Source organism: Biomphalaria glabrata, chromosome 5, assembly GCF_947242115.1.
Source record: "Biomphalaria glabrata chromosome 5, xgBioGlab47.1, whole genome shotgun sequence".
NCBI classification, from domain to species: domain Eukaryota; kingdom Metazoa; phylum Mollusca; class Gastropoda; family Planorbidae; genus Biomphalaria; species Biomphalaria glabrata.
In genome coordinates, this window is record NC_074715.1 from 28,258,805 (window position 1) to 28,276,733 (window position 17,929).

At 35.1% G+C, this 17,929-nt stretch overlaps 1 protein-coding gene across 2 annotated transcripts in view; it reads right to left on the minus strand.

The window, feature by feature from the left end:
* Positions 1-423: 423 nt before the first annotated feature.
* LOC106065087 (uncharacterized) overlaps positions 424-17,929 on the minus strand; it is a 31,107-nt gene continuing 13,601 nt past the window's right edge. The window contains exons 8-23 of one of the 2 annotated variants that reach the window (XM_013223847.2): positions 11,575-16,706; positions 11,364-11,450; positions 11,155-11,215; positions 10,296-10,561; positions 9,068-9,128; positions 8,298-8,560; positions 7,021-7,096; positions 6,073-6,281; positions 5,872-5,923; positions 5,470-5,699; positions 4,800-4,866; positions 4,079-4,338; positions 3,653-3,707; positions 3,358-3,538; positions 1,845-1,930; positions 424-902 (exon numbers count right to left, since the gene is read on the minus strand). In XM_013223847.2, coding sequence (XP_013079301.2) covers positions 740-902; positions 1,845-1,930; positions 3,358-3,538; positions 3,653-3,707; positions 4,079-4,338; positions 4,800-4,866; positions 5,470-5,699; positions 5,872-5,923; positions 6,073-6,281; positions 7,021-7,096; positions 8,298-8,560; positions 9,068-9,128; positions 10,296-10,561; positions 11,155-11,215; positions 11,364-11,450; positions 11,575-16,706 — 7,249 coding nt within the window. In that variant the 3' untranslated portion in view covers positions 424-739. The remainder of the gene's footprint in view (positions 903-1,844; positions 1,931-3,357; positions 3,539-3,652; positions 3,708-4,078; positions 4,339-4,799; positions 4,867-5,469; positions 5,700-5,871; positions 5,924-6,072; positions 6,282-7,020; positions 7,097-8,297; positions 8,561-9,067; positions 9,129-10,295; positions 10,562-11,154; positions 11,216-11,363; positions 11,451-11,574; positions 16,707-17,929) is intronic. The other variant, XM_013223854.2, reaches the window with a different exon arrangement.

A 17,929-nucleotide genomic window follows, 5' to 3' on the forward strand; every position in this document is an offset into this window, starting at 1 on the left:
TGATAAAAACTGTTAGTCTGATTGTTTTATGACAGCCATGCCGCCAGCTTAAACCACATGTGATAAAAACTGTTAATGTGATTGTTTTTTAACAGTCATCAATGCAAGGTGTTTAGGATCTGTCAGTTTAAGGACTGAAAGGTGCAGTGAAGGAGTGGGCTTATAGCCCATACAATCTATATAAACATACATTTTTAAAACATTACATTAACGTAAGACTATGAAAGATCCCCCCACAAAGCTGGGTCACTATGCTAAATAGGTCAGTTGCCAAATGTTTTGTATGGGAAATATTCCAAATATTAATATTTCAATCGTTTTCTTTCAGTCCTTCTCTAATTATATATTATATTATATTATAATATTATTAATATATATATATATTATATTTCATAATCAACTGAATATAAAGTCCAGAATCTATTTTTATGTCTTTTAAAATATTACTATTATATTATTACCCTTTATCTGTGCTTCCACAACTGAAGTCTTATGTAAGTATAACAAACAATTTGTAACTCGAAGTTATAAAATGTTATTAACCATTATGTACATTAAAAAAATATATTTATATTTAAATGCAAGAACTTTGAATAGAATAGAGTATCCAGGGAAACAACTTTATGTACAAATTAATTGAGAACATCCATCTTCAGTTATCCTTCAACAATGTCACTCATACACAACCATACACACACCAATTCAGACAATTTCTTTTATCCAATTAGAATGGGCCGTTCTAATGTTCGTCTGGATTGACTATGTATGACTGTGACATCATCTCTAGATTTCGGAAAGCCTCATTTTCAAAAGCAACTGGTTCCATGGTAAAATGTTCTTTATCAAAGTTGTCTTCCTGGAAGTCATCAGGATTATTGTCGATTTCTTTGGAATCCTTTCTTCTGTAGAGTAATAGAATTTAGTGCAAGACTTTGACTAAAACATGACATAACATAAAAATGTTAGTAGACAATTTCATGTAAACTAATCTTTAAAAAACTTTCCAATGTAAAATATAAAACTAAAGCTTCCTTCGAAGAATATCTGTACATGTTGCTGTGAGCAACTGGCAAAAATTACCAGCTTTCTCCTCAACAAGGAAGTTACCCACTACAGCTCTGTGAATACAGAGATGATTCAGAATTGAAAATTGTAACCTTAAATGAGATCTGAGCATGTGACCTTTGATTCATAAGCCAAATGCATTACTAGTTGGCCTTCATTTCATTTTTTTTTAAATATCTACTCTATAGATCTACAAGATACAATTTACTGAATAACAAGTGGATTTAATCCTCGATTTTAATGAAAATGAAATAAAATGAAAAAGTAATACATGTATTATTTTCAGAGAATGAGCTCACTTATTAATTATAAGATTCTAATTAATGAAGACAAAATTAAAAGACATTTGAACTCTACAGGAGTCTGGAAACTAAAATTCTAGAGGATGCCAACCAATCAAATTTGTAGGCTGTTCATGTTCATCTCATATCTCTCCTATAGAGGAGGCCTGGGTGAAGCTCCAGCCTCAATTATATTATTAATCATTATATTGATGCATGTATTGTAGTTAATATACCAATACAATGAAACAAAATATTATGAAAGGAAACATTTTCACTAAACTTTGATTTACAGTTACTAGGTTGATTTTGCCTTGCATAACATATGGACTCTTAAAACCAATTCAAACAAGAAATGCATCCTTTGTTTCATAGACTAAACATGGAAATCTGGGACAATTATTTTACACATTTTTGTCTGAAGAGATTTAAAATAAGTCTAACATGCAAATAATTTAGAACCAACCCTTAGCCATGCTGAACATGATGTGTACCTACCTGTCCCTTACTATGCAGATGAAGACGAACATGACAACAAATACAAGTAGTAGTGCTAGAATAACACCCACTGGGATGTACCAAGGCTGAAATTGAGAAAACATGCAAAGTTCATGCAATTCAAGACTAGTACAAGATAGCAGGGACAAAATCACACAGAAGTCTAGAGTATTTAGTTGATAAAAACAGAAGGAGTGTCCAAGTGCTATATACAATTACCTGGGAGATTCATGTCTTTTAAAAGATACATTAAAATTCATTTCTTTTTTAGTAATGGTGGGATTAGTTATGTTTCTTATGTGTAAGAAAATGAATATAGTGTGTATAATTAATGTGACTAATATTTGCTCATCATTTTAACAGCTAAATATGTCTTGAATAAGTTGATAGGTTGATTTTTTTGCACAATGTAAAATAAAAGGACATTTTTGAAACTATTGTGTATGTATATAAATCAGAGATTATAATTTATTGTATTTAGTTCTTAATTTTAACAAGCATTATTCACTTGCTTTTGAAGCATTATCAGATCAGAAAAGGAAAAAAAGACTCATGCAATATTTAAAAACAAGGAACAAGACAGTACAGAGTTAACTATCAAAATTTGTTTGTAATCTTCAGCATTGTGTTAAGTTCAAGAGTAAATGATATTTTTTAATCAATGGTCATGAACATATCATTTTCAATATTCTGCTTTCATATGGAGGCTTATTAAAATGATGAATGAAGATGGATGAATTCTGAATGTTAATGAACAAAATAGTATGAGGTCTATAGCAAAGAAAATAGTATGAGGTCTATAGCAAAGAAATAACTTTACAACATGATGATAGAAATCAATAATAAATAGAAAAAAAAATAGAATCCAAACATTACAAGTTTACATAATTATGAAAAACATTGTCAAGAGTTCAAGATGGCATGACAGATAATCTTATTAATGTTGTCTGGTTGTTAATATAAAGTACAACCACAATGTTGTGTTTGCTGTGAAGTGCATTTAATTTTCATTTTGCACCATTTCTGCCTTGATTGATATATTTTTGACAAATTCGATGTAAATAAAAAAGCTCTCTGCTGGAGAAAGATTCATCTAAGTTTGCTATCTTCTCATTTTTGTATACAATAGCTTTTGTTTGAGTTCACTAGCTCGGTAAAGGTACTGTACTGTTTCTGCAAGATAGTCTTGTCTCTACCAAGCAAGCTGCCATTTTCTTCTATTTAATCTCACAGCAAAATATTCCCCCTTGGCATCCCTTATCCAGGATAGGAGCCATAATTTGGGCAGTTGTTTTCAACAAGAATAGCTCTATACTGGCACCTTTACTGGAATCTTTATCTAGCTCTAGTTACTTTTTAAATAGAATACATGCAATCAACACTACAAAACTAAGAAGTTAATCACCTCAACCCTTGAGGCAATTAACTCAACCCTCAGACATTAAAATACCTACTTGCTATTCTCTGCATCCATATATAAAATAATAAAAAAATTAGACCACTAAATACTTACAAAATCATCCGATTGACCAGTTCGTGTCTCTGTTCCACCATCTTGCACTAGAGTGACAGTGGACTCAGAATCAGAAAAGCGAGTGACCAGTGTACCTGTTGGTTTCTGTAAGTCAATGTCTGTAACTCCCGGCTGACCGCCATCTAGAGCAATGCTAAATACAGTTGTCTGACCTTGATCTCTGAAAAATCAAAGGTTATAGACCTACATTATATATCTGAACCCTCTAAGAAAGAGTTTAAATTTGTTTAACTATGCTACAATGTGAGTTTTGTATGACAAAATTACCATTTACCTGGACTGGTTGCTAGTCATGTTGTGTATGTTGACCGTTATGTTTCCTGTGTAATCTGGAGATAATAAAGACCAATAATATTTTTGTTTATAATAATTCAATAAAATATTATTATGCAATGATGAATTCAGAATATGCTAACCCCATCTAACTTGAGAAATACTAGCTCAAACCAATCCTTTCTCATTTGAGTTTCTAGCTTTACAAAAAAAGAGAGTGGCTCAAAGAAAGACAAAGAAACTCAGAGCACTTGCAAATAAAACTGACTTACATAAAGATGTACTCATTGTTTTAACTTAATAACCATTAGACTACAAACAAGGAAATTGTGCTAAAATATTTTTTTGCTTGTAGATAAAGAACTTCCAAGCTTTGATAAATACACATTATTTTTTGTATATGCGCTACCATTTCAAAAGAGCTTACCTTTGTTAGTGTCCCTCCATGCATCAGCCAAAGCTCTCTTCACTAGCTCTAGTTGTGTTAAGTTAGCAGCATTAAAATTACCCACAGTACTAATGTTCTGCTGTCTGGAAACAGAGCATGTGCACACAGCAAATTTTCCACCTGCTAATTTCCCAAAGGTGGTCACAATGCTGTCCATGGATGGTTCTTCAGCTATGGTGAGACTTGCATCCGCTTGGTCAACAATAACCACATAGTAAACAATAGTAACTTGACTTCCACTATAAAAAATAAAAGATATGTAGGCAATATTTTTTTAACTTTAAAAAAACAAAAATGGAGAAAAGTTGTCTAGAATATATCCCCTTTAAAGTGTGCATCTATTCACATTCAAAATGAACATCCACTAGAAAAGTTTCTTAAACAGGTACATGTATAAAAAGATAAGATAGTGTTTCAGATGTTCATAGTTCCTTTGTAATATGTGGATTATTTTCATAAAATACTTATAACGAGGAGATTGATTTTGAATTGTTATAGTTAGTTAATATTTAAAAAAAATAAAATGTCTTGATGTTTAAAAACAAATCATTAAAAATTCTAGAAATATGTTTTTTTATCTATGTTCCTGTAATATCATTTACATAAAAGATGTGAAGCATTTTATTTTTTAAAATGAACTTTGAAATGAAGTCACAAATTTTGTCATTATGACCATCAAGTTGATGGCAGAATCACTTACTTGCTTGTCAGAAAATTTTCTGAGTCCAATTTGATAATGTAAGCTGAAAGATCCTCTGGAGCAATGTCTGGAATACAAGACCAGTAAAGATCAGTAAAACAGCTTTAATAAAACTGTGATCAAACACTGACTTCTAGTAATTCCCATAAAGCAAATAATTCTTAGTTGTTGTAAATAAACATTCATTCAGTACTTGTGATATTTGACACAAAAAGGTAAGGTATTAATTATTTTATGTGTCAGTCTCATTTCTCTTATCATTCTATTTCCCTTTGATGCCATTTTCAAAAGAGCAAGTCTAAGACGGTCAGATCCCATAAATACAATTGTGTAAACAAATCCTACCATTTCAAATGCCATCTATCAAATGTAAACAAGAGTTTCATACCTAAGTCAACCCATTTATTAATAAGAGTTACACTTCGCTTAAAGATATAGATGCATTAATTTAATTAGAGTTACTTTTATATTAATTCACTTTATACTCATGTTTAAAACCTAAATAAACCTTATACTAATGTTTTTTTTTTCTATTTTATTCTATGTTCAATTAGTTCAATCCGAAAACATTTATCAATATATCAGGAGCACTTTATGTTATGATTCCACTGTCACACTAGTTACAAAAACAATAACTTTTTTAAAAAGCATTAAAAGTTTACAAGCTCACCTCTGTTGTTTGAACTCCAGGCCTCATTAAGTATCTTCTGCACAGCTTCTGCACTCTGGTTCAGCACTGACCCTTGAAGAACTAATCGGTATTGCTGTTTAATGGGCAAACCATCCTCCAGAACCTTCAGGTTGCGAATGGCAAACACATTTTTGAAGTTGTTATTTGATTTTCCTGGAATCCAAGAGCTGAAAGATGATGGCCTAAAGCTGACCTTTGTCAAGAGACTCCTAATGGATGAGAGGGAAACAATAAAAAATTTATTCATGACAGATCAAGGTTTTTTTTTTATATTAGTTTCCTACATTGTTTGATACTTAAAAACTAACATAACTAACTAACATAACACATAAATACACAGCATATATAAAGATGAAAAATATGGTTTTGAGATAAACTTACCCATAAATATCATAATAAAATTCTCGAGATATTATTGTAGCATTTTTCTCATCTAAAAAAAATAAATATTTATGCAATCACACAGATACATCTAGTTTGATAATAAGCTATATACATAATTGATTATTAAAAAAAAGAGCTTGTACATTAACAATAGAATTTAAAAAAAAAAATAAGGAATTAGCTTCATTAACTTCTTACCTTGTATCATTTCATTGACAATTCTGTTCAGCGTGAAATAAGGAACTTCTCCATATACATAAAATGAATGAATGGAACGTTTTTGACAGCCACAAGGGCTGAAGAGATCCCCCATGTCACCCAGTGTAGGAGGCTTGACTGACGCTGGCTTGAGTAAAGCTCCATTAAGAAAGATGAAATAGCTCAAACTTGTTAAGATTGCTCCAGGACTGTTAAAGTCATAGAAGAATTTGTTACATCCTAGAAAACGATTCAATCACCTTTTCTAAACAACTTAACATGTAAAATGAAAATAAAAAGTTTGCAACTGATGCAAAATAATGCATGATTGAAAGATGGATGTAAATTTTGATTTGCTTTCAATTACTTCTTTTTGTCCACAAATTTCATCTAATTCCAGAGTAAAAATGAAATCATCAACATGTTGATGGGTATAAGAAGGGAGATAAAAGAATGATAAAAAAACAATATTATGCTTGTTGCCACTGCTCTCCCCTTTCCTCTAGAACCTAATTAAAACAAGATTTTCAGGTTTCTTTAATACTTAGTTGACATTAAGTCCCTGACATGAAAATGTTTTGAATAGAAATAGTTTAATAGTGAGCTCAGAAAAAATTGACACAAATAATCATAACTATTTTTAGGCAGGTTTTGATATATGTACATTTATAGCTCTCTATAACAGAATAAGTCACTTTAGGCTAATGTTCACTCAAAAAAATGAATTTGGAAAAAAAACAAACTTTTGTGGAATGGTTTCAAGAAATGCAAATCACATATTTTAGACTTATGCATGGTATCATTTAACAAATTGAGATACCAGCCAAAGAAAAAAAAATGGAAGACGAAAGTCTAGTCATTTAAAAATGTTCAATAAGGGATGTAACTAAAATGCAAAATGTATTTAATGAACACTAAATGAATATCTGTTCTGTGGGATAAACCTACCTAAGATCAGAATATAGTACATCTGGGCGTGTAAAACTTACTGATACATTACAAATTGATCTGGAACATTGAGTACCTACAAAAAAAAAAGAGGAAGCGTTGAAATAATTTTTTTTTAAAATTAAATCCATTACCTCCCTTTATTTTTAATGAAAGCATTGCAATGGACTGAATGGGTGCTCATTTGATGTGGAGTTATGGTTATCTGGGTATCAATTTCAACTTGTTAATTTCAATTTATCTTTCTAAGAAAATCCTGTGGTTATTTGACCTCAAAATGGTGAATCCTCAGCATGTTTTGTGTGCTTAGTTAGTGAAAACAAAATGCCATTGTCACAATGCAGTGACTTTTTCCTATGGGGGCATGTTAATTGTTAAAGACAAAGTTTTCGTTCCACAATTTCCAGTGAATATTAAAGACATGAATGAACCAATAACAGCCGCAATCAGCACTGTGGAAGGGGACATTCTGAAATGTGTTTGGATATCATTTTCATATTGACTTGATGTTGTCATTGCCATTGATGGTAGCCACACTCACATTGAACACTTGTAAAGCATGTAATAAAAACTTGAAATTACATACAACACTTGTGTCCAGCTTGGTAATAATTTTTGTTTAATTTTTTTAAAATTTAGCCAAATGATTTTGGTTTTTAATAACCCTATATATATATATATATATATATATATATATATATATATATATATATATATATATATATATATATATATATATATATATATATATATATATATATATATATACAGTGCTTTTTTGTAAATAAAAAAAAATAGGTGCCGGTACTCAGTGATGGATTGCCTAACTTTTAACTACTAATAAATTAATAATAAATGTTAAAATGCAAGAAAGTACACATTTTTTCCCCATATTGAAAAAGGTGCCAGTACACCGTACTGTCAAAAAAAAAGCACTGTATATATATATATATATATATATACATTGTCTATGCACAATGCTACATTATACTGATAGGACTAACAAAAAGTCATAAGTTGATGGTTATGCATGCCCTGGATCACACCAAATGTTGACTTTCCTTTAACCAATTGTTATACCAAGCCTTGAAATTATAAATTTAATTGTTAAAAAAAACATGTTTCTAGTTTCCATGGCTACGCCCATGCTTTAATATTATTATTATTATTAGATCTAGATCTATCTGTCTCCTGGAACAAGAAGAAATTATGAATTAATAGAGAAGTAGTCAATATCAGGTCAACAAATTCACCAGTTAAGGTCTTTTACACCTTACTATTTAGATACCGCTGCCACTGCGTTTTCAGTGCTGTGCTGGCCAGGAGGCCCATTTGTGATGTCAGCCTGAGACCCTTGTTGATGACAGCTTCGTAACGATAGTTGTATGACATGACCTCGCCATGACGGTAGATGCCATACAGGTCACGCCGGGCATTGAAGGCAGCAACGATGAATGAAGCCAAAGGTGCCTCTCTGGTCAATGTCAGCTGCAGGACATCATTTTTGTACATGACATAATAGAGTCTTGTCACTCGAGTTCTGAAAGATAATGAATTATAATCTTCTAGGGAAAGGTTTACTGGGTAGATGGGCTACATAATTAGTTTAATTCTTATCAAATTTGTATACAGTTATCACTAATAGGTAATTACAAGAGTGTTTGTAATCACAACAAATTTCCAATAAGGATCAATAAAGCTTAGTCAAAACCGGATATTTATTTATAGAGTGAGTCAATATCAACATTATATTTAGAAGTTCCGTATTTAGTAAGGGAAGGATTTTTGTGTAGGCCCCTACCCTCTTAAAACTCAACTTATAATGCACTCAGTAATACTGATAAATGTCATGTTGGAGAGGAAAGAGATAGAGTACTTATAAATTTCGTCTCAGTTTCCTTTTATTTTATTTTATTTAAATGCATATTTTGTTTAAATACATATTTTTGAAATGTAGAGGCCCCTTTAAGGGTGTGGCTATGAGTGGATGTAATCTTGCACTGTGGTAAGTCCGACACTGCTAATGATTTTACTTAATTTTATTTACCCATATCTTCCAGCCGATTTCTGACCGTAAACAATCTGACTTCTGTATGTACAGCCACAACCTGAAAATTTAAACTAACATGAAATATCCCTCACATCTGAAAAATGTGAAAATTTACATCAACATGAAATATCATTCACATTTGAAAGTTGTGAAAATTTAAATTAACATGAAATCACATCTAAAAGTTGTGAAACATCAAATTGTTTTTAGCTCTCTTCTAAAAGTTCTTGCTAGTAAATGATCAAGTGCTTATTTTTAATATGTATACCTTCTATATTATTAATGGTTTTCCACTACCGATGATATATATATATATAGCTTTTTGGTGCATCTGGTTTACTAAATAAATCTAAGTGTTGATAAGCTATGTTTTTTTTTATTTTATAATAATTTTTGTGCACGTTTTAGCTCTGCAGAATTACATTTTCTAAGCTCTTCCATTTTTAGCTCAATTTTCTTAAATTTAAATGTCAACATTGAATTTTTTTTTTAGTTTATCAAGAAAAATATCCATTTGACTTAAAGATACACATATTTTGCTTTCAGTAACCTAAACAAAAATATTTTGCACAGAGTGGAACACTTATGCTAAGAATAAGGGTGGATGATTAATTGGGTTGACAGTTTAGTCTACAAAAAAGAGTAAAGTAGGCCTACCCCTTTCTAACCTAATGGTCGATAGGGCAGGTGATGTAAAGGTAATCTTTTTTCTGTGGCCTAAAGTTAATGAGAGTGTCCTGTGGCCAGCACAACGACCAACAGCCTTACTATTCCCCAACTAACATCAGGTAACCATGATTAGAGCTTAGTGGACTCAGAGACGCCCGAAGATCCCGAAATTAAAATCCCAGTTTTCACCAGGACCCAGATTCAGAAGCCAAGCTCTTTACCACTCAGCCACAGTGCCTCTTTGGTCTGGAACTTGCAGAGAATTTTTGGAAATAACAAAACAAAACATGTAATGAAACAATATAATGAATATGAATATGATAATGGCAAATGGGCATGGCCATGGGTATGTTGCAGCATGTTGCATGTACAGTATGATGTAGTTCTAGATCGATATATTTTTGTATCTTAATAGTAATTTTATTGTTGGTCTTTCAATATTAATAAAAACCTGAGGTGAAGAATTACCAACAAAAAGATCTAGAGTGTTAGAAATGTCAAGTTTTTTTGAAGCTACATAAACTTATCACATGCTTTCCTGTATCGTCAAACCAACCTGCATTACTTGCCAGCCAGCTCTCATCAATAACGCTGCTGATTTTAGCGTAAGTTGTCATGACTACCTCGCCCGTGATATCAAGGCTAAATATAACTTCTGGCCCGTGGGGTCTACCACGGTAAACTTTGTTTCCGTTGGCGACAAAGACTGCAGTAGACTCCAGAAGACGGTCCAGCTCAGTTAACATGATATCTCGAATATAGACCATGTCTAGGTCACTGGAAGGTGGAGTCAGTTTATACTCAATACGAACTAGCGGATTCCTGGTGAGAATGAAGAAAACAAACAGGCATGGCTTTTTTATTCACATAGCTTTTAACCATAAAACTTACTTAGTATTCAACCTGCTTTATGAATTTAGTAACCTAATAAGGTTCATATCCAAACAAGTATACTTACATACAAAGATCTAGTAGCACACTAGGAGGTGTCACAACATACAAATAATAATAATTAGCTAATCCTGAACTAACTTAAATCATTTACCATTTAGATCCAGTTTGAAATACAACTTTAAAATACCAGTAAATAAAACTCTTTCTGTGAGAAATGTTGCAGTTATTTACAGATGCGCATGAAAAAAACAATGTTTCCTACATATCGTTGTAATAGAGTAGCTTGTGCATAAAACAACATGAAACTTCTACATAGTCAATGCATTCGTTCGCTTTCCCTCCCTCTTTCTTTCTTTCTTTCTCTATCGCTAATAATATAGGCCATTTAAAATGTGGGGCCCCAGTTTTATGGTTGAGGCTCAAATTCTATCATTTTTTAAGTGTAAAAATTTTGTATAAACAAATAGAACAAATAAAAAAATGGAAACTTATTGAAGAAAACTATTACAATCATCACTCACCAAGTATCGTCAAAATATTTGTCACTGTCGTCTGGTGTTATCGTAAAGCAACAAGGTTTGCCTGAAAGAACAAATAACCAGACGTGCGCTCATTACATATCATATATATGTGTGACCAATACACTGATCAATTAGTATTCGAATATAAGTTGAATAAAATTATGGATTTATATTTTTTAGGAAACTTTTTTTTTAAGTCCTTGACGAACCTGTTTGAAAAGCTGAAATGAATGCTGTCTGTAGAAACTGTATCAATACTTTCAAGTCACTGACCATGTTGATAATGTAAATCTCACCTTTAGAATATAATAAGAGATGTAGAATTGAAAAAAAGTAATACAGAATACTCTGTTAGAAGAGACATTTATTGGGGGAAAAACTTTTTAAAGGTTTAGGAATGTTAAAAGTAAAAATTCTTACCAAATATCGGTCTCGGGGGGTTTTGAGTAGCAATAGATGGCGAACCAGTCACTATGGCAGTTGATGAGACTGCTACATAAGATGTTGACCGTGACACAACCACACTTTGTGTACCAGAACTAAACGTTTCTGACAAGGATGAAACTCTTGGACCTGATGAGGTTTGTGTATTCAATGCAATGTGCGTGTTGGGTAAGGAAGTTGGGGTAACCAACGTTGATAAAGCATCAGTACTTTGGTAGAATTGAGTGCCAAATGACATTGAAGAGACAACAGGCACTGTTGATAATCTCTGAACATGAGAGCTAGGTAATGACGAGTCCATCGGAAGTGTTGATAATCTCTGAGCATTTGAGAGTAAAGACAGTGATGGATCTATGGATAAGGGTGAATACTTATCTGTGACTTGGAAAGGAGAGGCTGAAACTGTTGCATAACTTTGCGCTGTAGGCACAAGCTTGCTGAAAGATCCAGAAGAGAGGAACATACTTGAAGGTGTTCCCACTAATGAACCAGCATTGCCAGGGTTTCCAGTAGTAAGAGAATTTCCGAACAATGATTGTGCAGGGACGTAATCCGATGGGTTTAGGGAGTTAGATACACTCATGGTGTCTGTATCAAGGTTGTTTGGGGAGTACTCAGAGCTTGACTGTAATGCTGTATGGGGGAATGACACTAAGGAAGTGTGATCACTTGGATTAAATAGGAAAGTATTTGAGTGAAGTTGTTGACTGAGAGAGTCCAGCATGCTGTCCCTGTGAGAAGTTGCTGACATTTGACCGCTAGTCATGTAGAAGAAATCCGATTGGAAAATGTGTTCCGAGCCTTGCATTGATCTCGTTGTACCAAGACTATCAGTGGTTGATATAAAATTGTGGATTTCAGAGCTCATTGACGGAGTTGCATCGTGATCACGCGATTTGAAAGCAGTATCTAGGGAAGCCGTTAACCTAACGTCACCTGGCGCCATAGTTGCAAAGACGTATCCGCTGACTGCTGAATCGTAGTATGATGACTGCTGAGTATATCCTGAGGATAATGACACTGTTTTCCCAGGGTAACTACTCCTCTGGACAATAGAGTCTATGACAAGAGTATGGTGCAGGTTGGTTGTAGATTGCAAATAGATTGAATCTTGTACTGACATCGGTCCGGCATTCATTGACCCTGAAAGTGTTCCTAAAGGTTGTCCTGAACTTGTGCCTGAATGTGGGGGTGCTTCTGTCGCAACGGCATTGTAGGATGAAGCAAACACATTTTCATTATTTGGAGTATGCGTGGATGCTGTATATTGACCCGACGTGGAAACAATGTTACCAAAAATACCTGACACAGACATTTCTCCGATGTTTTGTGAAGGTAAAATTGTCTGCATCAAAGATGTTTCACCAAATTTAACATCGGATACTAAGTGGTTAATGTAAAAACTGGCACTACCTGAAATGTGTGTTACATAAGAAGTGGGCATTGATCGAACTTGTATGACTGAATCAGTTGCACTCACAACTTTAAAATCAAGTGTAGTCTGCCATGTGGACAAGCTGTCCAGTTTCTGAATAGAAGAAGCGGTATTGTCAATATAATGATAGGAAACTGACATTGTTGTCGAACCAGTCCAAGAATCCACTATTTCACAGAACTGACCCATATTTGCCTTAGGGCATTTACATGTACTGCCTATTGGTGACGTTTCACAGATGCCACCGTTCACACACGTTAGGCTGCCACATCGTGTAGCCATGACCGATGACTCGGGTGCCGATGAAGACTGCAGAGAGGCAGTTGGAGTAATCTTGGATTCCCAACTGGTCATTGAGTCCATTATTTCACAGAACTGACCCATATTAGCCCTTGGGCATTTACAAGTGTTGCTTATTATGTCACAGACACCTCCATTGTAACATGTAAAACTTCCGCATCGCGTAGCAATAGCCGATGACTCGGACATCAGTGACGAAAGCAGAGACTCAGTTGGGGTAATCTTGGATTCCCAACTGGTCATTGAGTCCATTATTTCACAGAACTGACCCATATTAGCCCTTGGGCATTTACAAGTGTTGCTTATTATGTCACAGACACCTCCATTGTAACATGTAAAACTTCCGCATCGCGTAGCAATAGCCGATGACTCGGACATCAGTGACGAAAGCAGAGACGCAGTTGGGGTAATCTTGGATTCCCAACTGGTCATTGAGTCCATTATTTCACAGAACTGACCCATATTAGCCCTTGGGCATTTACAAGTGTTGCTTATTATGTCACAGACACCTCCATTGTAACATGTAAAACTTCCGCATCGCGTCACAATAGCCGATGACTCGGACATCAGTGACGAAAGCAGAGACGCAGTTGGGGTAATCTTGGATTCCCAACTGGTCATTGAGTCCATTATTTCACAGAACTGACCCATATTAGCCCTTGGGCATTTACAAGTGTTGCCTATTATGTCACAGTCACCTCCATTGTAACATGTAAAAGTTCCGCATCGCGTCACAATAGCCGATGACTCGGACATCAGTGACGAAAGCAGAGACGCAGTTGGGGTAATCTTGGATTCCCAACTGGTCATTGAGTCCATTATTTCACAGAACTGACCCATATTAGCCCTTGGGCATTTACAAGTGTTGCTTATTATGTCACAGACACCTCCATTGTAACATGTAAAACTTCCGCATCGCGTCACAATAGCCGATGACTCGGACATCAGTGACGAAAGCAGAGACGCAGTTGGGGTAATCTTGGATTCCCAACTGGTCATTGAGTCCATTATTTCACAGAACTGACCCATATTAGCCCTTGGGCATTTACAAGTGTTGCCTATTATGTCACAGTCACCTCCATTGTAACATGTAAAAGTTCCGCATCGCGTCACAATAGCCGATGACTCGGACATCAGTGACGAAAGCAGAGACGCAGTTGGGGTAATCTTGGATTCCCAACTGGTCATTGAGTCCATTATTTCACAGAACTGACCCATATTAGCCCTTGGGCATTTACAAGTGTTGCTTATTATGTCACAGACACCTCCATTGTAACATGTAAAACTTCCGCATCGCGTCACAATAGCCGATGACTCGGACATCAGTGACGAAAGCAGAGACGCAGTTGGGGTAATCTTGGATTCCCAACTGGTCATTGAGTCCATTATTTCACAGAACTGACCCATATTAGCCCTTGGGCATTTACAAGTGTTGCTTATTATGTCACAGACACCTCCATTGTAACATGTAAAACTTCCGCATCGCGTCGCAATAGCCGATGATTCTGATATTAAAGAGGAAGGCCGTGACGGTTGAAACGTACTTATAAAAGTTGCCTTTAAGTCTAAGTCGGTTACCAAATGGGATAAAAACATTTCGCTCGTTGTATAGAGATGACCGCTGTCTTGGGCTGCAGTAAGACTCGGAAATAAATGTTTTGTCTCTGATTGAAATATGCTTTGAGATTGTAAAGACTCACCACTAGTAAACAGAAATGCTTGTGATGTTGTGGCTGTATAATCAATAGGAATTGTACTGATATATGACAAAGACGTGTCCTTAACTGGTAGCAAGCTTGACATAGTAGAAACTGCAGCTGTAAGTAGGCTTTCTGTCTGAGGAGGATTCTTTTGTGAAGCAGTTGGGTCTAGATTAGTTTCAGTCTCCAGAAATATTGGAATTGACCAGGAGAAATCAATGCCGGTTTTGTCGTCCAGAATGTCACAATTTTTGCCGGAATAGCCTGGGTTACACTGGCAGGAATAACCAGATTTTATGTCAAGACAAATTCCAAATGGTCCACATGGATTTGAGTAACATGCTAGTTTTTCCTCTTCACAAAATCTTCCAGAATATGGGTAAGGGCATAAACAATAGCCTTTAAAGCAACTGCCGTTGTTCTTACAACCAGTGCCATATACTGGACACTCCGGATCGAATTCAACTGGAAGGATCCTACGGTCACAACGTTGACCGGTCCAGCCACATCTACAAATTATCTGACCGTTTGTGGGGTCGCAAAGATAATGTCCTTTCTCCGAATTTTCTTCGATGCACTTTGTTGTACAGTTGTTGCCGTAATAGTGCATCGGGCAGTAAGGGTTCGGTGATCTTGGAGCGATCTCTTTCTCACAGTAGGTCCCTACATATCTTTCTCCTGAACACATACAAAAGAACTCTTTCTTCCCTATAGTGAGGCAAGTGCCACCATTCAGACAAGTAACATCTTCACATGGGTCACCGTATTCTTCCGTGTCGTTTTTGACGATAGGGTTTTTTTGCTCCAGCTCGCAATTGGTTCCTGTGAAGCCGTTTTTACAAGTACATAAGTAACCATTGATTAGATCTGAACAGACTGCGTCGTTGAGGCAAGGGTTACTTTCACACTCTAGAATTTCTATGTGGCACAACGAACCCGTGAACCCGGGTAGGCAGCAACAGGTACTGTTGTAACACGAGCCGCCGTTTCTGCACGTGCTCCTAGGGCATGGTACGGCGTGATTGGCGTTCGGGTCCCGCTGGTCGCACTGGGGTCCCGTCCAACCAAACATACAGACTTTCATGCCCGTCAGTTCATCACAGTAGTATTGCCCACCAGTCGAGCCGCATTGATAACTGGCTTTACAGTATTGCTCGCAATTAGGGCCATAGTAGTTCTCCTTGCAATTCTTATTGGGATACCGCATTGTCTCGCAGATCTCTCCAGTAAACATTTCCGGACAAACACACCAAAATTCCGAATCTTGTTCAAAACAAGTGCCACCGTTTTTGCAGGGATTGTTTGGGCAGTACAGAGCTTTTTCCTGGCAACGACTTCCCGTAAACTCGACTGGGCAACAGCATGTGCCGTTAAAACACTGACCTCCATTTTGGCAACCACATCCAGCATCGCTAGTGCTGTTTGGATAACGGCGTGTACAGTTCGACTCTTGTGTCCATCCTGGCAGACAAACCTTTCGTCCAGTCTGTGGGTCGCATTTGTAATGTCCGGAACAGTCGTCAGCAGCTTTACAGTAGGTCAAGCAGTTGCTGCCGTAGTAGTTTCCGTAGCACGTTTTCCCTTGACTTTCAGTGACTGTTGGTGCTGTGGAGGTGGGTACTTCACAAAACTCGCCTCGGTAAGTTGTCATGTCACAGTTGCATTGGAAAGTTCTTGAAAGAAAAGGGTAAGAATTCAGTAATAATAGACCTACCTATATACTCAACTAGTAGTGGATGTATTCTATATTGAATATGTTCCTTATCTCACTTGAAATACTTTTTATTTTAACAAGAAGAAGGATTTTTATAATATAAATAATTTATATAAATAATACTTGATGTTACAATGCAGTTATATAAGTGCCTGATAGGTTCGAATTTTATCCCGATAAAGATTTCTCACATGCTCATGTCATAGTTTGGGCAGCAGAAATTTTAAGGGTAGGTGCAAAAAAAAAAAGTGCAATATGAAAACGTTTAGAACGTTATACTATAAATGCTAAACGCTATTTGATGATGTTTAACATACACCGATAAGATATATGATATATATATATATATATATATATATATATATATATATATATATATATATATATATATATATCTTTGCGAAGAGACGTTATATCATCTTAGAGTTGAATTAGAGTTTTAGACCTAAGAATGTGTAACATTATGGTATTGTCTAATGAAATAATTATCTAGATCCTTTCGATCTTTTCTTATGTAGACATGGTAAACATGGCCTAGATCAGGGGTTCTCAACTTGTGGGTCGCGACCCCCTTGAGGGTCGATTGACGATTTGCCAAGGGTCACCAAAGACCATCGAAAATATGGATTGTTATTGTCTATTCTTCTATTGCTGTATGTGTGTGTGTGGGGGGGGGTCGCGTCAGAGTGGGGGATTATAAAAAGGGGTCGCGAGTTTAAAAGGTTAAGAACCGCTGGCCTAGACCGATGAAGCTATAATCCTTTCATTATGGTTGGTCAACTTTATTTTTGAGGGTCTTTAATTTGTTTTAGGGCTACAATACATACACTACGTTCTAAGTTAGTACGTAAGGAATATTTTTGCTAAGTTTTATCAAGATTGGTCAAACGGTTTTGATTTCTATTCGGCACTTACATTCATACATACATACATACGCCTTACATTCTACTTTATCGAGTTTAAGAACTACAATTTGCGCAGATAGTTTTTTACTTTGACACATAAAAATTACAAATATAGTCTATTGATTTCATCATTTAATAAGTATTTATTTACTTTCACTCTAGTAAGAAAAATCTATTTGAAATAATAAATAATATGTTAGATACAGATAAATGCACTAATTTTATAATTTCAACAAATAGAAATATAGATGTAAAGACTCAAGCAAGCAAGAAAAAA